The 27,762-nt window shown below is 42.0% G+C and overlaps 1 protein-coding gene across 12 annotated transcripts; it reads left to right on the top strand.

Annotated features, from left to right (window-relative positions):
* Positions 1 to 109: 109 nt before the first annotated feature.
* On the top strand, positions 110 to 27,762 carry NSUN3 (NOP2/Sun RNA methyltransferase 3). Of its 12 annotated transcripts, none has more exons than XM_073305467.2 (9): positions 198 to 250; positions 8,264 to 8,500; positions 8,589 to 8,734; positions 9,094 to 9,133; positions 9,960 to 10,303; positions 11,586 to 11,740; positions 12,384 to 12,505; positions 26,702 to 26,790; positions 27,327 to 27,762. In XM_073305467.2, the coding sequence occupies exons 4-9, from the start codon at positions 9,129 to 9,131 to the stop codon at positions 27,524 to 27,526; spliced, it is 915 nt and encodes a 304-aa protein (XP_073161568.1). In that variant the 5' UTR covers positions 198 to 250; positions 8,264 to 8,500; positions 8,589 to 8,734; positions 9,094 to 9,128; the 3' UTR covers positions 27,527 to 27,762. The 12 variants fall into 12 exon arrangements, with proteins under 12 accessions (XP_073161508.1, XP_073161498.1, XP_073161518.1 ...); XM_073305476.2 differs by lacking the exon at positions 198 to 250 and adding an exon at positions 7,398 to 7,487 and having other exon boundaries at positions 8,380 to 8,500; XM_073305448.2 differs by lacking the exon at positions 198 to 250 and adding an exon at positions 7,399 to 7,487.

Below are 27,762 nucleotides of genomic sequence, written 5' to 3'. Positions count from 1 at the left end.
TCCTCTCTGTGGGGGCGGCGCTGTTTGGCGCTGAGCCCCGCCCGCTCTGCGACCCCCCCCCCCCCCCCCCCCCCCCCGCCAGGGCGCGCAGCAGCCGGCCACGCGGCCCCTCCCCCGAGCGCGGCCCACACGCCCGGCCCGGCGCCTCTTCCCCATGCGGCGGCGGCTGCTGCGCGCCCCAGCCCGGCTGCGCCGCCAGCTCGCTGCCTCCTGTGGGCCGCGGGGGGCCCCTTCCCTGGCCCAGGAGCGGGTGAGAGGCGGGGGCCGGGCCTCGGGAAGGCTGCTGCGCGGGGTGGGCCAGTGTGCGGTGGCAACAGCCAGCTCCGGAGATTGGGGAGGGACTCGGGCCCCCTTGCCCTTGGGAAAGAGCCCTTCCTCCTGCCCCACTGCGCCCCCAAGCTTGCGCTGGGGCCGGGCCGGCGGGGCCGCTGAGCGCCGGAGGGGGGTCGGCCTCCGCTCTGCAAAGAGTCCGGAGTGGAGCGCGGTGAGCGGGGGAGAAATGGCTCGACCCGAGCAACCCCCCCCCCCCCCGAGCTGTTAGTGGGCAGGCGGGGGGCGAGGGAGGAGAGCGGCAGCAGGGTTCAGCACCGCTTCTTCCTCTCCCCTTGGCTCGCCCCACCTCTCCCCTCTTCTCCAGGGCTGCTGCAGTGAGCGCTCCCTCCCAGGGTTGCCATCTCCACGGCTAGACTCGCGCGGAGTATGTTATTTTTTTTATTTTTAAAGCGCCAGTTCCTGAGGTTGTGACAACCTTGGTGTTCATTTCCATTTTTTTCCCCCTGGGCCTTCAAGATTAGGGCCCTACCAAATTCACGGCCATGAAAAATGCGTCGGGGACCATGAAGACTGGTCTTCCCTCTGTGAAATCTGGTCTTTTGTGTGCTTTTTACTCTCTACTGTATAGATTTCATGGGAGACCAGCGTTTCTCAAATGGGGGTCCTCACCCAAAAGGGAGTTGGCGGGGGGGGGGGGGATCACAAATTTATTTTACAGGGATCATGGTATTGCCACCCTGACTTCTGCACTGACTTCAGAGCTGGGTGGCCGGAGAGTGGTGGCTGTTGGCGGGGCGCCCAGCTCTTGTCAATACCGTACCATGCCACATAGGTGCCAACTTCCCCTCTGCCCCGTGGGTGCTTGGCCCCACCCCTGCCCCCAGTTCCCTGCCCCGCCTCTTCTCCACCTCCTCCCAAAAGCGTGCCGCGTCCCTCCGGAAAGTCCTAAGCGCTGCCAAACAGCTGTTAGGTGGCAGCAGCAGGGGGGCGGGGGAGCGCTGGGGAGGAGTGGGGACGCAGCACGCTCTGGGGGGAAGAGGCGAGGAAGGGGGAGCTTGGCTGCCAGTGAGTGTGTAGCATCCACTAATTTTTCCCCATGGGTGATCCAGCCCTAGAGCACCCACGGAATCGGCGCCTATGCTATGCCACCCTTACTTCTGCACTGCTGCCTTCAGAACTTGGCAGCTGCCACTGTCAGGCCGCCAACTCAGGGCCCAGCTCTGAGGGCAGCAGTGTAGAAGTCAGGGTGGCAATAACATGCCATCCTTACTTCTGCGCTCTGGCTGACGCTGGGCTCAGAGCAGGCAGCCGCCGGTCTCCAGCTGGCCAGTTCTGAAGGCAGCAGCGCCGAAGTAAGGAAGTACTTTGAGCCCCCCTACAATAATACACCCTTGTCCCCCACCCCAACTCCTTTTTGGGTCAGGACCTCTGCAATTATGACACTGAAATTTCAGTTTTAAATATCTGAAATCATGAAATTTACTATTTTAAAAATTCGATGACTGTGTAATTGACCAAAACGGACCGTGATTTTGGTAGGGCCCTATTCTTGATTGTTTTCAGAGTAGCAGCCGTGTTAGTCTGTATTAGCAAAAAGAAAAGGAGTACTTGTGGCACCTTAGAGACGAACAAATTTATTTGGGCATAAGCTTTTGTGAGCTACAGCTCACTTTGTAGCTCACAAAAGCTTATGCTCAAATAAATTTGTTTGTCTCTAAGGTGCCACAAGTACTCCTTTTATTCTTGATTGTGGGATTAAGCTTTTATATTGTGATCTAAATGTGCGTAGGGGCCTTGGAAAGCAAAGAAAAAAAAGCCCCAACTTTGTTGTTTGAAATGGTGGTGGGTTTGGTAAGCCACTCTGATGAATTTTTAGAGTTTGACTCATGATTTTTGAATGCTGCATGTCGGCAGAGCTGGGTAACAGGGAGCTTTCTTTAACATCACATGATTTTTCTGAGTTTTCCTGTGTGCAGTAGAGAGAGGGCAAGGGCTCATCTACGTGGGAAAGTTATTGGCTTACCTGTACTGGTATGATTATATTTCTATAGTTCAGGAGTTCGCAAACTTAATTTCGCTGCCGACCCCCTTTTGACAACATGATTACTGCATGACCCAGGAGGTTGGGGGGTAGATCCCGGCCCTGCTGCGCCGGGTGAAGCTTGGGCTTCAGATTCAGCCCTGGGTCCCAGCAAGTCTAATGCTGGCCCTGGCAACCCCATTAAAATGGGGTCCCAACCCACAGTTTGAGAACCTCTACTATAGTTACAGACTCATAGACATTAAGGTCAAAAGGGACCATCATGATCATCTGGTCTGACCTCCTGCACAATGCAGGACACAGAACTTTACCCATCCACTCCTGTAATAGACCCCTGACCTCTGGCTAAGTTATCGGCGTCCTCAAATCATGGCTTAAAGACTACAGTTACACCGAATTCACAGTTAAGCAGTTCAAGTTATACAGCATCCACCATTTACCAGTGTAGCTCCCTGAGTGGATAGTCTTCTTGCAGAATAAGAATGTCCACACACAAAGTCATACTGGTATAATTATTATAGGTATGCTGGCAAATTTCCCTGTGTTGACAAAAGCCCTGACAAAGGAGGTGGAGGAAAAGCTACTTGAAACTAGTGGTTCATGATTTTTTTAAGCCAGTCTTATGGTTTTGGAGGGCCCTGACTTTTGATTTTTTTATTACTGAAGGAGTTCTGTGCCAAAAAATAAAAATTATGCGCACAATATTTTTAAATTCTGCAAAGTTCTGAATATTTTATTTGTCAATACATAAATGTGGAGGCTCCAGCATGACAGTAGGGAGCACTGGCCAACTGGCTGCATTGAGATGGGAGATCACCCTGGAGCCCCCACCTCCCCCGGTACAGGGACTCAACAGTGAGGCTGCACCCAACCCGGACACAATGCAAGGGCTGGGCCTGCCCCTCTGTGCCAGGTGCACCAGGTGTGGGTGGGCAGGCTCAGCCCAGCAGGATCCAAGTGTGGAGGGACTTAGTGTGGGGGGATCCAAGTGTGGGGTGAGAGGTTTCTGTGTGGGGGGCAGTCTGGGTGTGGGTGGCTCAGTGGGGGATCTGGCTGCACAGGGGCTTGTTTGGGGGGTCCGGGTGCAGAGGCAATGGGACTCTGCAGGGGATCCAGGTGAAGGAGGTTGGGGCTCAGCAGGGGGGTCTGAGTGTGGGGAGATGGGGCTCAGTGGGGGCGTGTCTGGATGCTGGGGGAGTGGGGCTTGATTGGGTGGGGGTCCAGGTGAAGCTGGTTGGGGCTCAGTGGGCCAGAAAATAGAAAAAGTGGTCTTGACATTTTTTGGTGGTCTTCACTTCTGTGTGCTGTCAAAAATATTCCAACCAGCTCAGATATTGTGGGTCCCACTCCTGCATAGAGTACCCTTTGGACAGACCCACATTGACTTCAGGGGCTCTGCGTAGGCCCAGAGGTCCACCCACATGCAGGACTGGGGCCTTAACTTTTAACATCACAGAACTAGCAGATTAAGAAATGTAGGTGTATCCCAGCTCCTGTGTATCAGGCCACTTCTCTCTGCCTGCAATTTGGTCCTAAATTATTGCGTCTAAAATCTAAACCAACTGACTGCGTTACAGAGCTTTTGTAAACAGTAGCCAGTTTTTATAAATAACTGTGTTTTTATTTTCCTCCTTATATACTTCAGGGCTCCTATGCTTAGCTTTTTATTGGGTACTTACAAGTATATTTCTACCCTGAAAAGTGACATTCTAAAATGACGATGTGGAGGTCCATATGCAGTGTGCCACTCTGATTTTAAATAAGACTTACTTAATATGCAAGTAAATTTCCCCCCCCTACATACCAGCCCCACATATGTACTTTATGTTTTAAGGAAGAAAAATCTATAACAGTTTTCAGCAAAAATATAATTGCATCATTGCTGAAAACAAGTACAACCCTTTCTAGTGTAGATAAATAGCCTGACAGTCAAACTCTTTTCTTTTGTATTATCACCAGTGATAGAGATTCTGCTGGTGTAATTATGCTCTCAACTATACCTGTTAATTTCAGATTATATTTTCAGATACACATATGCAGCCCCGTTACACATCTCTGTAAAATAATAATAATCTGCACAAATTGGTTATGTTGGTTCCATAATTCTGTCAATTTTCCTGCTTAAAGGTGATCTACAAAGTGTGGGGGGGGGAGGGGAGGAAGGAGAAAGAATATGTTGGTGCTGGTTTTTATTTTTGTATCTTTATGAGATATGAAGAAGACCTGAAAAAAATGAATTTTTTTCTTCAGTTTATTTTCTTGGCTTTTTTATGCCTTAGAATTATCAAGTTTTGCTTTCTTGCTTTTTGCTGGAGGTCTCCTTGCTGAGCCACAGAACTGGAAAGAGAAGTTTTCATATCTGTTAATTGAAGGTGCAGGAGTATTGACTCTTTAGCCAAGAGATTTTTCCTCCTAATTATGTGTTAGATGTTTTTGTTAACGCACATGCTTAACGAATGCGCACAAACAAAAGCAACATTGTAAACAGGCTGTCTAAAAATCCCTTCTTCTCTCAATCGCTCAAGCTTCACTGCCATAGTAGGTTTGATTTACTAATCCAACTAGTTCTCCAGTCATCCGTAGTCTTCCAAGGGAAATGGAACACAAGACCTCAATTCTATTTAAAAAAAAAAAAAAAACCACCCCAATCCTTCCTCTTTTAAAAGCACTTTTCCTTCCAGCCTTTTAGTCCCCTCTTTATATAGTTTAAAGCAGGGATTGGCAACCTTTCAGAAGTGGTGTGCCGAGTCTTCATTTAGTAACTCTAATTTAAGGTTTCGCGTGCCAGTAATACATTTTAATGTTTATAGAAGGTCTCTTTCTATAAGTCTATAATATAGAACTAAACTATTGTTGTATGTAAAGTAAATAAGGATTTTAAAATGTTTAAGAAGCTTCATTTAAAATTAAATTAAAATGCAGAGATCCCCCGGACCTGTGGCCAGGACCCAGGCAGTGTGAGTGCCACTGAAAATCAGCTCGCATGCCACAGGTTGCCTACCCCTGGCCTAAAGAATACTTTGGGTGGAATTCTGCACCAGAATTCATGTCCCTGGCAGATTTCTTTGCTGCCCCGCATAAAAATGCTGGGGAAGCAAAGGGAAGCTGCAAGAGCGGTCACGCACCCCTCCACAGCAGTGTGGGCATGTAGTTTCACACACCCCCAGACCAGCCCGTGTGGAGGTAAATCACTACAGGGAAGCACTCATCTGCTAGTCCCGGCTGGGCTGGGTAGGACGGGACTTCCTCTTCCCCTGCAAGGAGTGGCTGAGGAAATGCAGGAAGCTCCGTATTTCCACCCCTCTCTCCCCCCCCGGCACTTCCTGCCCCAATCGCTCCTAAGCTGCAGGGGGAGGAGTCACTGTATGGGGATCTGCTCCCCCATGTGCCCAACCCCGATGCATCTGGACCCCCCCATACCCAGACCCCCCCACAACAAACCTCAACCCCTCACACCCAGAATCCCCCTACCAAGTCCCCCAGCCACATACCCCATTGAGCCTCACCCCTAGCTCCCAGACCCCCCCTGCACCTGAACTCCTCTCCCTCCCCCGGCTAAGCCCAAGCCCCTGCATCCAGCCCCTCAGCACTGCACCCAGACTATTCTCCGCTGAGCCCTCCGAACTTGAACCCCCACCCAGACAAGTCCCACCCTCCTGCACCTGGGTCATCCTGACAAGCACCCCACACCTGGACCCCCACCCCACTGAGCTCCAACCAGCTGCACCCAGACCTCCCCACTAAGCCCCCAGTATCCGGACCCCCCTACTGAGCCCATTCCCAACACCCAGACCTGCCCTGCTGAGCCCGAACTACCTTTACCTGGACCCCACAACTAGTCCCTGTGCATTAGGGTTGCCAGTTTTGGTTGGTTGTATTCCAGGAAGTTTCAACACATGACATAATCTTTAATTAAAGATTAATCTTTAATTCCTGCAGACACCGGGACAATCCTGGAGGGTTGGCACCTCTACTGTGAATCCAGATTCCCCCCACACCCAGATTGCCCCACACAGAATCCTCTTTCCCCACACCTGGATCCCCCCACACTAAGCCCCTCCACACTTGGCTCCTGCGTAGGCTGAGCCTGCCTGTCCCACACCTGGATGTGTGAGTGTCTGTCCCTCTCACTTGCTATCTTGGTGCATCTGGAGCAGGGGGACAGGGCCCGGGGTGCTTCTGGGGCAGGCCCGGCTCTTGCACTGTGTCAGGGTCAGGTGCAGCCTCACCACCAAGTCCGTGTCCTGGGGCGAGGGCTGCAGGGTGGCCTCCCACCTTCATGCAGCTGGTGGCCTGTCCTCCCCACTGCCATGCTGGAGTCTCCACATTTATTTTTTTATGAATAAAATACGCAGAATTTTTATATTTTTGGCACAGAATTCCTGAAAAAAGCAAAAAAAGAGCACAAACCCAGTGTTTTCCTTTGCAGAACTTCTTTAAATAGCTTAATCTGGTACAGAAGACCAAATAGCTACCTCAGTGGATTAATTCTGTAGAATGAGTCCCTAAATATTGCTAGGAATTTTCTTTGTGTATGTAAGTAAAACAAACAAAACGAACAGTTGAATTAATTCTACCATTCTTATTCACTCCTAGAAGAAAGCAGTTACTATAACTCTTCAAAGCAGGATTGGATTCCATATGACTTGCACAAGGATGCACTTTAACATCTGTCTTTTAGTTAGATACGTTGAGAGGGGTTCCTTGGCAGGGGTGCTAATTTTCTAGGGATATAATCTCCTTAATGATGGTTTGTTTATTTTGCTCCTGGTATGTTGGCGCCCCAGGATCCTTGTAATTTATTTGGCAATCACAGGGACAGAGCATCTTAAGCATACAGTTTGGATGATTTGTTCACAGGTCAGGAGAGATGGTATTCATACATCATATTTTACAGAGGGCTCCAAAATTCCTGTTGCCAGCCCTGAAAATATGTATACCATGCCCATCAATGGGGTACCTGAGCACCTTAATGTCATTATTAATCCAAACAGATGTATTTAAAATCTGATGTACTGCAATCTTAGGCTTATAGTTTTTCATGGTGACTTTTTCCCCCTCCCTCTAAGCTGAAATCAGAAGGGAAGCCTCAAAAGCAGATCTGCCAAGTTGTTCTGGATCACTTTGAGAAGCAATACATGAAGGAGCTGGGAGAGGCATGGAGCACAGTCAGGTTATTTTTTCTCTTTTTATGACCCCATAAAATAACTGCAAAGAACTATATAGAATTCATACAAACTGGAAATTGTGCTTCTGATTATTTTATGGAGAAACTAGGATACCAGCATGGAATGATAGATGAGCACTTGTCTTTAGTAATTCTAGTCAAGCATCTGGGAAATGAGGGAAAGTGCAGGAAAGATCACATCGCCTGATGTAGAGATACAGTTTAGGTGACATGACCCTTTTATTAACATATGGAATCTTATCTTTTCATTCTTGATGGGACATTATTCCACTTGCACAAATCCCCTCAAGGAATTGAAAATATAAAGGCTGGATGCCTTATCCATAACCATAACTCACTTAGTTTCCGCTTAGTTGTGGAAAGAAAAAGAGACGATAGTATGAGCTGAAAGCTAAGTATTAGTCATAGCCTTGAATTGCTTCATCAGTGAGTGTCATGATGACCTTCAAGACAGACTTACAAACTGGAAAACAGTTAAAATGAGGGACTATTTCATAACAAAATAGCTTTTATTATTTTTATCTTGAACATGTCTGAATAATGTCAAAAAAGCAAAACAATTGTGAATACAGCCAGTTTTAAGAGAAATAAGATAAACAATTCCTTCGTCTCTCTGTAACGTTCCATAACAAGTAAAGAGAAATAAATATATATTTTTTCCTTTTCTCCTCCTCCCTCCTGATTTCCTTTTTTCTTTCTGTTCTTTCTTCCTTCTCTTTCCTCCTCACAATACTTTGGGCCAAATTATGGTCTGGCTGAAGTCAATGGGATTTTTGCTTTGACTCCAGTAGCACCAGGATTTGGCCTACGGAAAACCCTTTATGTGTTCAAAGGAGGGGAGATGCATCAGCGAGTTTCATATTTTATATTTCGGTAGCAATTTACTGAAAAATGAGGAAACAATAATTATATCAGAGACGGTGACCAAAAAAAGATAAATGAACTTCAGAAATATTCACCGGTACAAAAGAGGAATCACTCCAATTACAGAACGAAAAGTAACTTGATTTATCATTAATTATATTTATTTCCCTGGGTACTTTTCTGAGCTCTGCTTTATTAAAATAACATTCTCTCACTATTCAGCTTCTTCTCCTGCTACATCCTGTGGTGAGATCATTATTCCTATGTTACAAACGGCAAAACGGAGTCACATAGAAATTACGTGACATCCCCAAGATATTTCAACAGAGCTTTCACAGATTACACAACTGAAGATCTGCCCCTTAGAGGTAGAGTTGGAGAACATTATTTTCTAAATTGGCAGGATGGCAAAACATAATTAGAATATAGTTCTCATTAGATAGTTTTCTAGTACCATGTGGACAGGGCCAAGCCACGATGGGATAGTGCTGCCCAATATTTTAGAGTAAGTCAGAGCTGCTTATCAGATGCTTTTTGTCTCTGTCCTCATTGGCTAGTCACATTGTTAAACCACATCCTTCCGAATTGTTTTCTAACAGTTTTCAAAGAAGATTGGGGAGCCTAATATATAAACAGATTTGCATTTGATTTATTTGCTAACTTTCCCTAGTATTAAAAGACCATCTGTAATGTTTATTTTTTGTTTTGTTTGCTTGTTTATTTTCAGAAAACTTCTTCAGAGAAGATTGTAATGGATGTTGGATGAAGTGTGTTGATTTTAGTGCCCATTTGATCTGCTCTTGGAGTCACTTTTTAGTTTTATGGATTCAGCTAGTCAGTATCAGTCAGATCAGTCCATTGTTTGACTTATGTCTCCCAAAATGTAAATGCTAACAAAGCCCTGTTGGTTTTATTTTTTTCAAAGAATGCAAAAAGGATTCCAAATCAGCAAACACTGTTATCCTTTTCAGTGAAAACCAAATGCATTAAACTCCCCTCCCTCCCCCAGCCCCCGATTTCAGACATGAAAATTTCGTTATTTGCAGAGACCATTTACTATGTGACAAGTTTTAGTATGGAGCAAAATACCTTTTATTTCTGAGAGCCACAGTATTATACATTGGTTATTAAAGAACACATGAAGGGTTGATTTAAAAAAGCAAGGTGAAAGATTAATTGGGAGCAGCATTAGGGTTTTTTGTTTCTGTCTTTTTTACAAATGAGTTCACAGCTTCTCTATGTTTGTACACTCCTGAGTTCCTGTATATAACAATAATGGAGGTAAACCAAGTATCCCTATTTATCCTTTCTCTTGACATGAGAACAAAGGGATATTTCATGAAATTGAAAAGTAACACATTTAAAACTATAGAAGGAAATTCTTCATTACATAATTCATAATTAACCTATGGAAATAGGCTCAAACCACCGGAACACACTTAAAATACCATAACTGTGGGCGAGCACAAAACCTAGCTGTGGTGTTTGCTCTAATTCCCTGAGATGAAGGGCTTGCTATGTTATGGAAACTTAACTGTAACCTGCCACTTATTAAATATAACTCTGCTTTGTTTTTCCTTTTTAAACCTCCAGGGAGGTGCTCACATCACCATTGTGCTGGCAATATGCTGTTCTGCTTAATAAATTCAGCTTTTCCTCTGAACTGAAGAACAACTTGCGTTTGAAGGGGTATCGTAGTCTCTTTCAGGAAACCTTACCCTATCTCCCAGGATCATTAAAATGTTACATCAGTAGAACTCCTGGAAGATTCCCTGCACAAAAACACCAGATTGGTAAACTCAAGGAATATTATCTGCTGAATGCTGCTTCACTTCTGCCGGTGCTGGCATTGGAAATAAAGGATGGGGAAAGGATTTTGGATATGTGTGCTGCTCCAGGCGGTAAATCAATAGCTATGCTGCAGTGTGCCTGGCCAGGTAATGTATTTTATTGTTGTGCCAATTAAAATACAGAAATCAGGTTCCAGGAGCAGTTATCAAAGTTATTAGAAGGCATGTTTGTGTATGTTGTGAGATTAAAATTTAGTTTAAAAGGGACGCTGTACTCAGTAGATTCAGATTGTTGAAATCAGAATATTGTGAAGTCAGTTTGTCCTAGTATTAGTAAGGACAAAAACTTGGACATGTGACTATGTAAATGGGCTTCATATTAATGCAGATTGAAAAACCAAATGGTGCTGCTTTTTCTTCCTGTCTAGAATGTACTCTGTGAATCGTGTACTGCTGCCAAGCATGTTCCTGTAACTGTAAATTAATCAGAGTTCTTAGTGCAGGAAAACAAGCTTTTTCCAAGTGTCAAATATTTTTACATCTTTGTGATAATACGGTATGTTAATTGCACAGGGTTGGCTGGACAAGAACATAAAGCAATCTCAGGGTGTGTAGATGGTGCATAAAAGGGATGGGCCCAAGTTCATTTAGCAGAGTGAGAATCTTTGGAGGAGGGAGTACTTGTGCCGGGGGTTGTTCTACACCTTAGCTGTAAGGTGATCAGATTGTTGGCAAAGGTAATTAATAAGCTTTAGGAGGACGATTTCAACCGAAAGAGAGTGCGTGTTATGGTATACATAGGTCATATCCACAGCCTGCTATGGTTCTTGTGGTGTCATGAGGGACTAAAGGCAAGGAAAATGAATGGGAGTATTGAGTATCTAAGGGCAAGAGCAGGAGGAAAATGAGATTCTGTTGCTTGGAGCAATGCCTGTATACAGCAAGGTTTAATCTAAATGGGTAATTGTCATGGCTATAGGACTAGAAATAAAAAAAGCAACTGTGTTTATGTCAGTATAAGTAGGTTACCAGCCTCTGGTAGGTGAGGAATTGAAATGCTTTGGGAACATAAGATGAGGACCAAGCTTGTGATGAATTAAAAAAATGACATGTATCCTCCTCATAGCAGTAGAAAGATCTCAGAAAAATACTCATACCACTGCTCTTTGAATATGGGTTACCGTTTTAAGTTTGTTTTACTGTGAAAGTTTTCCACTCTGTAGGTATTTATTACTAAATATTTATGGATCACCTTTTAGGAGCATGTTGAAAGTTTATAAAAATCCGTCAGTGTGGTAGAATGTGCAGTAATATAAGCACACACATTATAATCTCTGACAATCCCAGGGAAATACTGAAACATCCGTAATTGTAACTTCTAATATGGATAAAAATTTAAGAGCACTGATTCTAGTTAATTTGTGTTTAGGTCATCTTCGCTGTAATGAGTATGATAGTCTGAGATCAAGGTGGCTGAAGCAGACACTAGAATCCTTCATCCCAGAGCCCCTGATGAATTTAATTACTCTCTCTGAACTGGATGGGAGACAGATGGGAGATCTCTATCCTGAATTGTACGACAAGGTAGAACCATTATGTATTGACAGGCTGATGGAATTAAAATGATACTTTTATTGTTCTGTTCCTTCCTTTCCTACTGTAACCTGTAATCTGTAGCTGTTTGACCATGTCCCGTGAAATGCTCATGAAGGGAAGATGAAACTTTTTATTTTAATGTTAAAACTTATTCTCCATTTGATGGTCCTTCTGATTTGTCTGGGAGGAGTCTACTGAGTTGACCAGATGTTTTCTGCATACCTTAAACTTTGAACTGTTGAGACTTCGTGCATGTGTGTTTGAGCATATGTTACATGATGTTGCTTATTGACTCATCACATTGAATTATGAATAATGCACAGCAGTTAGTACTCTGTAACATTTAAATAGGTGAATAAGCAAGGGAGATCAAGGGTGGGAGCTATTCAGGTGATAATTATAATAATATTCATGGTGCAGTAAATAGGGTGTGGTTGGTCTCAGAAATGCACAAAAACAGTAAAATGTTTTAAACTGGTTGTTTTTTCACGCTTCTAAAATGCAAAAAATGATGCTGTAAATTTTCTACAGAAATTATATTCCAATACTTTCGAATAGGATGCATTGCACAGATAGTTAACTTCTTTACAGGTAATACTTTTGTTCATTCTTTTACTCATTGGCTGTACAGGTACTGCTGGATGCTCCGTGTTCAAATGACAGAAGTTGGTTATTCTCTTCTGATATTCAGCAGGCTACACTTAGACTCATCCAAAGGAAGGAGTTGTCTGCTCTACAGGTTCAGCTATTAAGGTGAGAAGTGGAAAGAAAAGCTGTTAAAGAAGCTTTCTTGTGATTAAATTAAATAATATTGTGGCAAGATTCGGTATGTGGAGCAACCAAATCCAAGTTTCATGTACAGTACTCCTCCTACTCTGTAAGTGCAGAATGTGCTACAGTCTGTAATATTGTTAAATTTTAAAGTTCAATAAGAGTTAATGTAGAATCATTTAAATGTAGAACTGCAATACAAACACCAGGGTCCAAATTATCAACTGACGTACAGTCCGTGCCATTCTATTGACTTCATTAAGAGTGCATCTTCATTTAATACTTGCCTCATTTGCAGAATGATTCAAAACACCCTGCTATGATACAGAAACAAAGACAGAGGGAGCACCTAAAAAGTTCATTGTGGCTTTAGAGGTATTTTTGATTCTGGCCGTATTCCCCGTTTTAAGCAGAGGTTTAAGTATGGTTTATAATTGTTTTTAAAAAACATTTTATAATGCCTGCTTACCCGGCAAGAATCCATGTCCACTTTCAGTGAAGTGGTCTGAATCCATGTCCAATCGTGGAAATTCTGATCAGGCATTTTTCTCTGTTACTTTTCAGCAGAATTATCACTTGAAGTTCACTTTTAGGCTAATTTGATGACAAACACGCCAGTCAGTGATGGTTACCACTAGAGTTGTCACACTAGATCTCTGATTGTTCTGCCTCTCTGTTTGTGTTGTTTGGACGGTTTCCAGGAGGAGCATAAGGGCACAGTGTTGTCCACGCTTACATACACGAACTCAGTAGGTTTACCCCGTGTGAGCGCATGTGTTTGTAGGCTTGAACCATAAGTTTTTAGCTTGTCTGCTGCTGCTGTGGAATTGTTATAGCTTTGCAGGGTTTGAGGCACATGCCTATAAATAAGAGGTTAAACAGCAATACAAATTGTAGTGTTTATGTAAAAATTTGCAATTTAATCGAAATCAGGCTTGCTATACATTTTACTTGAAAAGGAATTTCATTCCTCTACAAGGTTATATAGGCCAGCAGTATAGAAAACTGAAGCCCTTTCTTTATCCAGAGCATGAGAAACAGCAATGCAAGCTTCCCCACAATACCTGTGATACATGGGGTGGAGAGTAGCTCCCTTTGATGGACACCCAGCCAGCCAGTTAGCTGTAAAATCCCTCTTGGTCTGTTCTCTGCTTGCTTTACTTGTAAAGGGTTAACAAGCCCACAGGTAAAAGAAAAGTAGTGGGCACCTGACCAAAAGAGCCAATGGGAAGGTAGAACTTTTTAAAATTGGGAAAGAAACTTTCCCTTTGCTGTTCTCTGGGCTTCAGGGACATGGAGCAGTAATGCTGTAAGCAGCTTTAAGCCAGTTATGATTATAGATCAGAGGTGGGCAAACTACGGCCCGCGGGTCACATGTGGCCTGCGGGACCATCTTGCCCGGCCCCTGAACTCCTGGCCTGGGAGGCTTGCCCCCAGCCTCTCCCCCACTGTCCCCCCTCCCCTGCAGCCATGCCGCCCTGCGGTGCAATGCTCTGGGCAGGGGGGCTGCCGAGCCCAGCCTGACCGATGCGCTGTGCTGCATGGCGCGGCTGCCTGTCCTGGTGCTCCAGGCAGCGTGGCAAGGGGGCAGGGAGCAGCACGGGGGGGGGGTTGGATAGAGGGCAGGGGGTGGTCAGGGGCGTGGATAGGGGTTGGGGCACTCAGAGGGTGTGGAACGGGAGTTGAATGGGGGCAGGAGTCCCGGGGAGGCAGTCAAGAAGGAGAGGAGGGGTTGGATGGGGCGGCGGGGGGCCGTCAGGGGACAGGGAGTGGAGGGTGTGTATGGGGCAGGGGTCCAGGAGGGGGCAGTCAGGAAGGAGGGGGGGGTTGAATGGGGTGGTGGGGGGCAGTTAAGGCGGGGAGTCCGGGGGCTGTCAGGGGGCGAGAAGCGTGGGGGTCGGGTAGGGGGCAGGGGCTGGGCCATGCCTGTCTGTTTGGGGAGGCACAGCCTCCCCTAACCAGCCCTCCATACAATTTCAGAAACCTGATGTGGCCCACAGGCCAAAAATTTGCCCGCCCCTGTTATAGGTTATCAATTTATACCTGGAACCTACTTAGCTGGAGCCGCCGATATGTAAGGAAAATTAGGAAATGTCTAAAAAGATGCTATTAGGGTTATTTCTTATTGGCTTGTGGATTCCTCTGTGCTAACCCCAGATGCTTTTGTTTGGTTGTAACCTTTAAACTGAACCCCCAAGAAAGCTATTTTGGGTGCTTGACTTTTGGAATTGCTCTTTTAAAATCTAGCAAAAGCCAAAGTTCCAGATGTATTTTCTTTCTTTCTGTTTTTAATAAAATTCACCCTTTTTAGGAACAGGATTGGATTTTTGGTGTCCTAAGAGATTTGTGCATATGCTGTTTGATTAGCTGGTGGTAACAGCTAATTTCCTTTGTTGTCTTTCTCAGCTCTTCCCCGGAGGTGTGTGTGTGAAAGGGCTTGAAGGTACCCCACAGGGAGGAATTCCCAAATGCTCCTTCCTGAGTCCAAGGGATTTTTTTGCATTTGGGTGGTGACAGCGTTTACCAAGCCCAGGCCAGAGAAAAGCTGTAACCTTGGGAGTTTAATACAAACCCGGAGTGGCAAGTGTTAATTTTTAGAATCCTTGCGGGCCCCCACTTTCTGCACTCGGAGTGACAGAGTGGGGATTCAGCCTTGACAATACCTTTCAGATTTGGTTTGACTATATTTTGTTGAAAAAGGAATAGTCCTGAAAGTTTATTATTTTAGCAGCAATTTAGTTTTTGCCTCTAACCACATGAAAATTAATATTTTTTCCTATTGGTTTACTATTAATACAACTGTTGTCCTTGTATATGTGTGTTAGAAAATAATTTTTAAAAGATTAAACGAACAATTAAATAATGCAAGACAGTATAATAAAATGAACATGTTTTGGAGCTGGGTTAAAGAAGAATTATTTTTCTTTCCAAAAAATAGTTTCTGCAGCTGTGTATTGTTTTATAGCTATTGATCAAACACTAAACTTTTAAATGCGCACAATGATTCACTTCAGAAGTATCCAGCTGTCAAGGCAAATTGAGAGAGGAATAAAGTAACGGTTTTTTTTTAAAGAGTGTTTTTTTATGGAAGGCTCCATAGGAACAGTGTAAGATACTTTTGCATGACTTCCAGAGAAAAAAGGCCTTCCAGAAACCTATGATTGATAACAGAAATATGAGTGTCTTATTGCAGTAATGCATCATGTCACCCATTTCCTTTGAAGAAATCAATCACATTTGAAACACTGACCTCCTTCGGTTTTCTCTTTTCAATATTTGACATGTAAAATCTAATTTGTGAACTTCTAGCAAAAGGAAGCATACATCATTCACTGAAATTTTCCAAATTTGTATAAATCATTCTGGATTATAATCCTGATGTAGAAAACTCTTGACAGCAGGAACCTGGTTTTTAAAAGCAAGCCAAAAAAGTGCCTGTCACCCCCAATTATATTGAATACAGTTATCCCTAAATCCACAAGAGAAAAACATCACATCTGCTGAATGTGCAGTGAACTAGCTTCAAACAGTAGCAGCAACAAACATTTGGATTTGTGAGGACAATATATTTTTGATCTGTAACTTCCAGTAGAAAAATATTAATATATCTTTCCTTCCAATGGGCTCAATCAGACTGTAAATTCAACAACATATGCACTGTAATTTTTCACTTGTCTGGATTTTGGAATTTAGAGAGTAAATCATTTTTATTAGGCTCCTGTTGTCAGGGGCATGTCAAGGATTAAGAGCCTAATTCAGCAAGGTAGTTAAGCGTGTGCATAGTCTCAGTGAGTTCAGTAAATGGTTTAATAATGTTTTGGATTTCTATAGTATCTTTTATCTCAGGATGCTTTACAAACACTAATGAATTCTCACAACACCCCATCAAGAAAAAGGATGAAACAGTGTCAGGGAGAAGCTAAGTGACTTGTGCAAGGTGGGTCAGCAATTCAGTGGCAGCAATAATAAGAGAATACTGGTCTACTCATTGTCAATTACTTGTTCTGACAGCTTGTGTGTGACTAAGATTGTGGAACTGAGTTCAAATCCTGTCTCCATGGAGACTTTTCCATTGATCTTGAGCAAGTTGTTTAAAGTGTCTGCCTCAGTTTCCCAAATTGTAAAACAGGGATAAATACCTACCTGCTTCAGAGATTTTATTAGGATTAATTAGTTCTATGTAAAGGCTGAGCATTTACATTGTTTAGCGGTAATTATGAACTATAGAAGGAAAGAGAATAATAATAAAATGGATGAAATGCAAATGAAATAAATTAATACTGTGAGATCAAATTTGGCCCAAAATTTGTGATTTTTTTTTAAATCAACTTTCAAATTAAGGTATAGAAATGCAGAGCCAAACAATTGTAACTCCTCCTTGTAGTAACAACTTGTAATGACCATACAATTATGATTACTGTATAGTAGTGTTTGCAGGCCCAGATGAGAGAACTGATTTTTAAAGGCAAATATGATTTTCTCCCCCCCCACCCCTTTTTGCTTTATGATGTCATTGCACAGCAGAGCTAAGGTTGTTTGGGCCAAAATTGATTGGTAATCCTTTTAAAAATGTAGCCAATGATCAGGATTTCAGTGCATTTTAACTATATTGGAAGTTTGAAGAGTCTGTCTTATTCAGATTGTTCGAAAAATGTTTTGACAGAGAATGCTAAATTTCTTAAAGGTCTTATTTTAATTTTAAGTCACTCATTGATTTATTTGTAAACTTCTGGAAAATTCATCTTGTATTCAGGATAAGAGCTGAAATTTTGGAGAGGACACGCTGTATTCTTTGTATGTAATGAAGTGTTTGAATTGCAGTGCACTATTCAACCTTAACTCTGGAACTGTGACAGGTACTCCATAATATGTATTTTTAGTATTACTGTTGTGCAACGGAAGTGCTGTAGTGCAGTATTGTGTATGTGCCTGTGTGTGTGTATAACTTCAATGTTAGTAGGAATGTTGGTAATCATATGGTATTTTAAATGGTTTCGGTTAGCCTCTCTTTTTGGAAGCCAGGAGGTTACCAAAACCACTTGTACTTCTTGTTTCTGTAAGTTTGCATACACATGCTTTCACTTAAAAGAGTGAATTCAGAAAAATAGGGAATTAATAGCATTAGGTAAATGCAGGTACAAATAGGTAAATGCTGCACAAGCTTCCTCACAAAGCTTCTGGTCTGTGTTACTCTTGCTGCTTCAGTCTTAGGCTTCTCCTGAGCAGAGATTGCTAAATAATGGCTTAGAGATCTAAACAAATGGGTGGACTAGGATGAGTTCATCATTTGCCCATGTGCCATAAGATAGGATTTTCAGCACCGTTCTCCAGGTGAATCTCTAGTACAGTAACCTAATATACCACCTAACCTGCACTGTCCCCTTGAGTCCAGCCTTTTGAAAATGTTCTTTCCTCTGAAAGAGAATGAGCAGACTACTGCTTTTCAAAACACAGCTATTATATGTTTATCTGCTTTCTCCAGCAGTTGAAAAATAGTGATGTGGTCTCACTGAAGAATTTATTCATTTTTAATGAAAAAGGGCATTTAATATGTAGTAAATGTTGTACATTACCAGATATATTTCCCCCCTCAAAATTTCTAGGTTATTTCCACGTTTCCATTGAGGTGGTGAATTTTCTTAACAAGATTGGAAATAAACTACAGTGCTGCTTTCCACTCATTGTCATTTTTTATCATGCTTTCTGTTCAGACAGAGGGGAGATGGATTTTCTGTCTCTATGTGAATAGGTAAAATACTTTATTTTACTAGAGCAGCATCCAGTAATGCAGAAAAGGTTGACTGTTTTAATTTCTGATCTTTTTTTCTGGGAGTTATAACTCACTCATTTAATTGCATTGGGCAGTACAAGGTACACAGATCACTAAACCCGGTCCTAACTAAGGTGAGTATTTCACCTGATGCTTTATTTAAACTTAAGAGAAAAACTGTTTTTTTTTTCACTTTCACATTTTTTGTAAGCCTCTTGTTTTTTAAAAAAAGTCTTGCTATTTGTTGCTGCCTTCTAGTGTTTTGTACAGAGATTGAACTCTTCTTTCATATGTTGCTAAAGAGGGTCACACGATTTCTCTGATTACATGTACAGTAGAACTTCAGAATTACGAACACCTTGGGAATGGAGGCTCTTCGTAACTCTGAAATATTGATAACTCTGAACAAAACATGGTTCTTTCCAAAGTTTACAACTGAACATTCACTTAATACAGGTTTGAAACTTTACCACGCAAAAGAAAAATGCTGCTTTTAACCATCTTAATTTAAATGAAACAAGCACAGAAATATGCTTGTCAAATATTTTTTTAAACTTTCCCTTTATTTTTTTAGTAGTTTGTTTTACACAGTACTGTACTGTATTTGCTCTTTTTTTTTTTTGTCTCTGCTGCTGCCTGATTATGTACTTCTGGTTCCATTTTAGGTGTGTGATTGACCAGTCAGTTTGTAGCTCTGGTGTTCATTAACTCTGCGGTTCTACTGTATCCGTTTCACACCAGCCTTTCCTTACAGTTAGTTGTCCCTCTTTGATCAGATGATGGCTATGGTCCTCATGCAGTAAACCACTTAAGCATGTCCTTAATTTTAAGCAAATGAGTAGTCCTCTTGAAGTCATCTTTCACTCAGTTAACCAGATAAGGTCTTATCTCCAGTGGGGATTTGCTCTTATTTTAGCCATCAGCGAACTGTCATCAGTGTATCTGCACCAGCACAAACCCCAGTGTAGCCAGGGTAAAACTACTATAAGTGACAATTAACAGCAGTGAATTTACTCCAGAAAATAAATATATTTCACAAGGTCTGTATCTCAGTCGTTTGAGTAGCTCAAGAGAGTAGCAGTTGGATACAGGGCTCTTCACCTTTAGCCCTTCCATTCAAGTCCAGCTGAAGTCAGGAGTGACATCAAAGCTACTGTATTACTGTCTAAAGGCCGTTCAGTGATGTGTTTAAATAGGAATTGGTTAATTTCCTAATGAACAAGTGTGTGTTTGTCACAAAAATATCATAATTGGCATTAATTTGGCACTACTGTTAGTCTCAGCAGAGAGGCCAAGAACTGAACGCATCTGGAGGGTGAACAAAATGTATGGGGTACATCTACACAGCAATTAAAAGCTTGGGAACCCTCCCACCTTGCGGGGTTCTAGAGCCTGGGCTCCAGCTCAAGTCTGAATATCTACACCACAGTTAAACAGCCCCTGAGCTTGAGCCCCAGGAGCCTGAGTCAGCCGGCACGTGCCAGCCGCGGGGTTTTAATTGCTGTGTTGATATACCCATGGGTGTCAGCGGTGGTGTTTCAGTGCATGGATAGAGCACGTGGGCAGGATTGTACCGTGGAGTTTTCAGTCTCCTGGGGTGTCAGTTTGCTGCTTTTCACTTGTCCTAAGTTTAGTAGAAAAAGAGAAAAGAATGGAAGGTTAGCATCTTTGTTTTTCAGTATGAAAAGACTGAAAAATCTAGTTTATCCTTATAAACTGTAAGTTTCACTGTACTTGAAAACTGACTGCATAGCTAAGTGGATACATATGAATTTTTCTTATAGAAAATCCTGACATTGATCATTATAGAGAGGGATTTTCAAAAGCCGCTATGTGACTTAGAAGCATAAATATGAGTGTCTTATTGCAGTAATGCATCATGTCACCCATTTCCTTTAGAGCTGTGGACCCTGGAAGCCCAGGGTCCCCGAGCAAGCTGGCAGGAAATCAGACAAGTTTGTGACAGAGCCCTGCATGTGTTTCATTGGAATTTTGTTGAAACTGAACATTTTGTGTTTGACACATTGGCATTTTCTGAGGAAAATCTGTTTGTCAGAAAATTCCTGACCAGCTCTAACTCCCTTTGGGGCTTTTTAATATCCCACCTGTAGTGCTGCCTGGAATAATTAGGGCTGCAGGATGAAGTCCCTAGGAGATTTTGTGAGTCTTTTGTTCTCCCTTCCCTTGTTGAGGAAGTGCTGCTTGGGCTGTAAACGAACATGGTGTTTTTTAATTAGGGAACTAAGTTGTTGGCATAAAAAAGAACATTCATTCAGCTCAGGCATTTGAAAGTTTGCAAGAGAAGAAGCCATTTCCATTACGATTACATGACTAGAGTATTAAAGTTTTGTGACTGTGGCATATGTGGAATGCCTCCTGCTGGTAGGGGCTGTCTTGCTAAAAATAGCACTGCCACTTGTAATGATGGCAGCATGGAAACCCAGAGTGGGAACTTGCAAACCAGGTGTGACATTTAATATGGAAATAAAATATCTGAATGTTACACAGCTGATTGTTACAATTCTGATGGTTAAACCGGCATGCGAGCAAGAAGGAAACAGGTAGTCGGCCTCTATTACAGGGCTTCTGTATTTCTGGTGTTATAAATGACATACAGTAGCTCTCTGTTAGCAAGAGGATCATCTCCAGGCTTGCCTCAGAATAATAGGGGCCTGTTGTCTTTCAAAGTGTTCAGGCTGCTGGGGAAAACAAAACAGGTGAGATTTTCCTTTTTAAAAAAAATTACTTGATATAACTTCTTTTTTTATCTTAATTATTGTTTGGAACAGCATTGTCTCTATATGGCAGCAAAGCTCACTGTAATGAGGAGAGAGGAAAGCATCATGCTTGGGACACAGAGAGAATACTTGTACTGATGTCACGCCATCCCCATGCCTTGCTGTCATCACAATATATTGTGAATTAGGTATTGTAGACACACGGAATTTCCCTGGCCTTGACAGCTTGATTTTGGAAAAACTATGGGATATAACTGACATGACTCTGGGGAGGACTGGGCTCAGTTTGATTTTTAAAGAAATGGGGGAAGGGAATGCATGGTCTGATTCATCTCAAATGAGAAGGGGTGTGGATGAATTAAATGTGACTTCAGATTCTTTGCTGCATGAATGGTTTAGAAGCGATTCCTTGCTTTTTTTTTTCCTGATCAAAACCAGAAAAATCAATTTTCTGCTTAGTGACCAAAAGATGGCACTGTTGAAATGTTACATTTTTTGTAACTTGCCCTGAAACCCATATAATCTTTCTTTTAACACTGAAAATGGTTAAATTAGTGATATTAATACTGACCCTTCCAAAAAGATGTAGAACATATAATCATGCACAGAAAGAGCCATCTGGGGACGTGGGATTGGTAATACGAAATATTATATTGTTTTGATATCCACTTATATGTCTGTTTTATAAAAGGCTGGGTTTGTAATGCCATTTTTTAAAAAAAGGGATAAAATGGCAGCCTATCACATTGTTTAATTTACTTTTAGTGTGAAATGCCCACCTTTTGGCATTAGATAACGCCAAAGTTTTTGTGACATTTAAGTATTAGAGTCATTGAACGCATGTCTCTACAACAGATCTTTTTATTTTTTGAGATACTGAAGTAATCTTATTGCTCTGTTTTTCTTTATTTCTAATTTAATTTTTAAGTGTCAGTTTCCTCTCCTGTTACATTTAATGTGAATCTTGAGACTTCGACCAAAGAAAACATTAAGTATGTGTTAGAATACGATGTAGTTTTTCAAAATCACATCCATCAACCCTGCACTGGCAGGGGGTCAGATTAGATGACCTTAATAGGTCTTTTCCACCTCTGGCTGCTGTAATTCAATATGCATGTTAGTAAATCTGTCTCGAAAGAGATATTCAGTAAAAAATGAGTGACAATGAATTCTTTGTAAATGCATAATTTCTACCATAGAGGAATTTACACTCCTCTTAATTGCATGAGAGTTGTACCTGGGTTTGCTAAACATCCATCTGAAAAATGGTATACAGCTATGCCCTGACTATTACATATGTCTGTCTTGGAAATATTGTAATTTATTTATCCAGCAAGGTTGATATCACTATTTAAGCCATGCATAGTGTGGGCAAGCATCACACAAACTTCCACAGACATATCTGCCAGTCTCCCTCAAATCTAATTTGCCATGTCCCAGTCCTTTAGTGATTGAAAACATGATTAAATGGTTGTGAGTATTTGATATCACAGTGGGTCCCATAAATTGTACTATTACGATATCTTGTAAAGTAACATATGACACCCAGGGAAGGATTTATTTTTGCCTCTAAACATTTTATTTTCTTCCTCAGTGCCTCTCTTCCTTCCTTCTCGGCTTGTTCTCCTCCTGTTATAAAACCTAATGGCATCTTTTGCAGCTTCTCTTCCTATACACCTACAGATGTGCATTATTTACCTGAAAGTGGTAGCTACCTGGAAGAGGATATCTCTGAGTAGGCCTGGAAATTGTGAATGAAGCATGTTAAAGGATAAAATTGAGCCTCAGCAACTTACCATGCTACTTTCTTTAGCATCCTAAATATAGGTACATTTCCATGCTCAACGGCTTGTTAGCCTCTGAAGCCCCAAAAAGCTGGCTCTTCCGAAGTAGTGTAATTATTTTAGGCACCTACTTGGCAAACTAGGAAGCTGCCTTTGCAGGCTGCTGTGCAGGTCATCTTTTGATAGCAGTGATTTGTTAGTAGGCATTTAAATGTTAGTGCTATTAACAGTTTCTCTTGTCTATAGAACAAAAATGGGGATATTACGTGCAACAAAAGTACTACAGAGTCTCCTGTTAACAATTGCCCGTCCTTGTTAATAAGCAGTCACAGGTGTCTTTCTTACGACTTTTTAAACAAATAGTCTTACAGGAATGTATATTGGATTACTTTAAAGTTTAGGTCAAAATAAGGCTTAAAGTAGCAGTTGCTCCTGTACTGAACTAGGGCTTCAATATAAAGAAGTAAAGCTTCAATTCCAAGCCATTTCAATTATGTGCAAATTTATACTACTTTTAATCTGGTATGGTGAATACATGAACTTGGATTTAAATTTTTGAAAACACAATTAGTGTAACTAGTTTTATATTTTAATAGTTAAGTTTTTACTAAAGGTTGACTTATGATGTTTTAAGAAATATAATTAAAGGAAACTGCATTGCTGGGAGCAAATATGATCGCAGTCTGATTGTTTTAAAGCAATGTACTTTAATTTCATTTTCACCAAAGTATTTTTAGGGCCCTCCAGACATTGCTTCCATTTTAATCATACATTTTTAGAAATAAGTAGTAGATGTATAAGTGAACTATGCTATTATGTCTGTAGATTTGGAGCCCGTTTCTTAAAGGTGCAGAGCACCTCATGACAGGTGACAAGTGCCTTCGCTGCCTTATCTTTTTTTATTTTTATTTTTGATCAGCCATTGATTGTATCAGTAGATGAGGGCACTGAGCATCTGACAGGACTTGATTTTTAGTGACTGAGTTCTCTGTGAGCAGTGCTACCTCCTCTCAAAATACTGTGCTGTAGTGTCAGACATTAGCCTGAATTCTGAGGAGAGACTTTATCACAAAGTCTTTTGGATTAGAAGACAGTCCTACCAACTGAGCCTTAACTAACTCCTTTCAGAAAGATAAATTGCAAATGCTAGAATGAAAACAAAGCAGAACAGGCAGCCAACAGAGGCACTAAAGCACCTGGTCTAACTTGTCCTTAAGCAGGAAAGAATATTACTTAATTTACAGCACTCCCCTCAACGTGCTTATTTGTGGAGTCAAATGTGTGTTGCTGGCTACCTGCCCTGCTTTCCAGTGAGCTGTGCTCCACTCGTCCAGGTGCACTCTGGTGGCTTGGCTGGCCTAAACATTGCCCCATTTCTTTTACAGACAATAGGATGGTGAGAGAATGGAGACAGATGCAGAGAGAAGAGGAGGGTGAAGAGGCAAATGGGTGGGGTGAGAGAGAAAGGACAGAGAAGTCGCAATGTGTTTGGCGCCAGCACGGGCGCTTCACGTCCCTATTTTCCTGCTAAGAATGATGTGCAGAAATGGCAGGTTTGCTAGCACTGCATTAGATTAAACTACAGGAAGCCATGTGTTCGTTCTGGCAACAAATCTAAATAGGATTTGTGGGAGGAAGGGAGTGAATATTGCACTCTGAACAGAAAGGAGGGTTGGCAGGAATACTCAGCAACACCCACTCACTTGGGAAGCTGAACAGAACTTTACTGTAATAACAATCACTGAAAGAGTTGCTCTCTCTGGTGCCTCCTTCGCTTCCTTGAGCAGGGCTTTCCTTTCCTTGCAGAGCTCCTCTAACCCTTGACTTATCCTGAACCTGGTTTGGATTGGGCTTCTCTTTACTGAGGTTTCACCAATAAAGGGGGAAACTCCCCCAATCAAGTTGAAAGCCCGTTCTTTTCTTCAAGGTCCGGTTTCCTTTCTCCACCTGTTCTCATTCCGAAGTGGCATTACTTTTCTGCCAAGTGGGAGCTGCCCTGAACAGCTCCCCCCATTGGTCTAGAGTGAAATTATACCTCTCATTTTAACTTCCTCTTCAAACAAAGCATCTAGCTGAATAGTGTTTTAAGTATGCTCCTAGGATATAAATATCATTATGTTTTGTATGAAAAGCCAGGAAACCAAAAATATGACTTTATTCTTCCATGACACTACAAGAGCAGTATTTTAAAAGAGAAATGGTTGAAACCCTTTTTCCCCACGTTGTTATAACTGTTTCTTAGAGACATCATACATCGCTTACTCCCACTTTTTCAAAATATCTTCTGCGGATTAAATATATATTCTAATATGACCTATCCCATCAGATCTCAAAAGTGAAGCACGGTCTGGTTAAGCCTGTTTTGCAGGAGATCTCTGGAAGGAACTCCATGGTGTTACACAGGATTAGGTGGTGGCGGCGGCAGCGTTCTTCCTACTGGATCACGACTGAGTCAGTAGGCCAGCGTGGTCCTAGAAAGTGCTGTCTCTGCAGGTGCAGTCTTCCAGAGGAGCTATAAAACTGCGTCCTGACCACTCAAATGCATTAATATTTGCATAGCCCTCTGGAAATGTTGAGGACTTTGTTCCACGTTGACTAATTGCATTCAGCTGCCTTTTCAAATGAGAAGGGTATGCTTCAGTAAACTTGCGTTTAGTATTGCCAACTACTGAAGTGGGCACTTTTCACCCAGAGGTGGCCATATTCCAGTAGTGACTGAAGTGATCTGTTTACATATCCGTTTCTAAATCATTCTTAGGATCCTTTCGGGTGAAAATTGCTAGAAGAGAGATGGTTTTAGGACAACAGCTTTACCAACAAAAGTCACTCTCTTAAACATTTAAGGATGCTAGGTATGAAGAATGCTACAGGATTGGAAAAAATAGGTTGTATTGTAGCATGGCTTTTTTCCCCTTGCTCCCATAACATTTACTCTGTGGTAGTTGAATGTGCCTCACAGATCTCCTTTCAGCGTTTTAAGAAATTATTGTGTTGTATTTTCCTCCCCCTTAATAAGATGTCTGCTTTAATTGAAAGCAAACAGGGTCCCTATTTCTTTTTCTTGTGTTTGGAGGTTGAAGAAAAATAACAGATGCCATTTGTAACATTGAGATTGTATGTAATTGCTATGGTTTTATTTTTGTCAACAGAGCGATTGTGCATTTTAACGTTTAGCTTTCATGCAATTAGAGACATTTGATTAGACAAAGCATTTGCTGATTAAGGACCCAATCTTGCAGCTGTTAAATACATGGAAAAGCTTCTGGATCAGCCCCAAAATATGTTACTAAACAGAGTTATTGACCCATCATAGGGAGATTGTAAGATGATACAGTAGTAGGGTACCTTTCAAGTAAAGCAGGAAGTCTGATTTGCAGAAATGCATGCCAAACTGCAAGCCTAATAATTCTGTGCTGTTACTCCAGTTACATGTTCATTTTGGTGTCTGCATGTGCAAATGGCCAGCTAGGTATTTAGCTGGCCATTTGTATGTTCTGTCACCCAGTTTGTATGCACAATCACAACACTTGCAGTTGTGCATGCCCATTAGAAAATCAGGTCCAAAGAGTACTGGTTAAGCGTTGGTAAGATGATCATTCTGAAGTACGCTTGGAATCATATATTAAAATGCTACTTGTAAATTATTATATGCCTTTAAGAATATCATAGGGTACTTTGAAAATACACACTTAAATGAGAGAGCAGAACATAACACAGGTAATTATCTGATTATCAATGAAATGCTCAGTTATGACAATTTGATGAAGGTTTATTTCCTGTAGGTGTGGTGTTTTTGGGGGTTTTTTTGGTGGTCCCCTCCTCCCCCATTTGGTTATGTTTAATAACTCTGAGAGATCTAAATTTGGGTTTTTTTGGTTACTTACAGGTCTGCCATTAAAGCCTTGTGTCCTGGAGGATCTGTGGTCTATTCTACGTGCACTCTCTCGAAGGCAGAAAACAGTGATGTAATCAGTCATATCCTAAACTCCTGCAGTAATGTTCTGCCTGTAGATATAAGTGAACTGGCCAATGTCATTTCCGATGAGTTCACTCTGGTTGCTGGTGTCCAGCCACATGAACTTTTAGTACTTCCAGCAAGGGGGAAAGCATGGGGGCCTATGTATGTAGCTAAATTAAAAAAAACGTAGTCTAGGTGGCATTTGTAAGCCATATTGACAAATTCTTATTTATTTTTAATACACTGTACTCATGCATCTGTGCCAAATATTTGTCCAAGTAGCCTGGATTTAGAGTTGTGAACTGGTATACCAGATGCTGTCAAACGATCATTAAATTTGAGGTTTAATTTGTGACTAGGACAATATCCAGTATGGCCCAAGCCTGCAGTTATATCTGCTTGCACAAACCTCTGGCATCTGGACCCATGTGGAGCCCATTAATGTATAAGTCTACAGAGGCAAATGTATTCCAGATCATGAAGCTTCCATAATATCTTATTTATATATTGTTTCATCTTGAATATTCCAAAAGGACTTAACCTTCTATATAACGACATGGCAGAAATGCATCTGCTTTTGGGGTGAAGGGCAGCAGCCAACTCGCACAGACCTTGCTGTACGGTGAAGAAGAGAGGAAATTTTGGCTAGAGGCCATCAGACACAACATTCCCTATCCTCACAAAGTAATGCCTGAGGATTTTCGGTGCCTGCCTGAGGTGGACAGGACCTTCGCCATGGTCTTATGTGACTGACCTGCACAAAATAAACCTGCACAGAACTTAACTACTCTTTCACAAGAGGATGCAGAGTTCTTTCACCTCTGCTGGCTTTGAAGTGGTCCCAGGGAGTCAGTATGTCAAACCTGATGCTCTTGCATTCCTGCTAATGAAAAAAGAAACACAAGTTGTTTTGTTAAAAAAAAAAAAAAAAGTCCTAGAATACTTTCATAATGAAAATTTGTTGACAGGAAGACAGATATACAATGTAA

This window comes from Lepidochelys kempii, chromosome 1 (genome assembly GCF_965140285.1).
Source record: "Lepidochelys kempii isolate rLepKem1 chromosome 1, rLepKem1.hap1, whole genome shotgun sequence".
In the NCBI taxonomy this organism is placed as follows: Eukaryota; Metazoa; Chordata; order Testudines; family Cheloniidae; genus Lepidochelys; species Lepidochelys kempii.
Note: the sequence above shows the minus strand (reverse complement) of the source record. Positions and strands in the feature narration are given on the sequence as shown.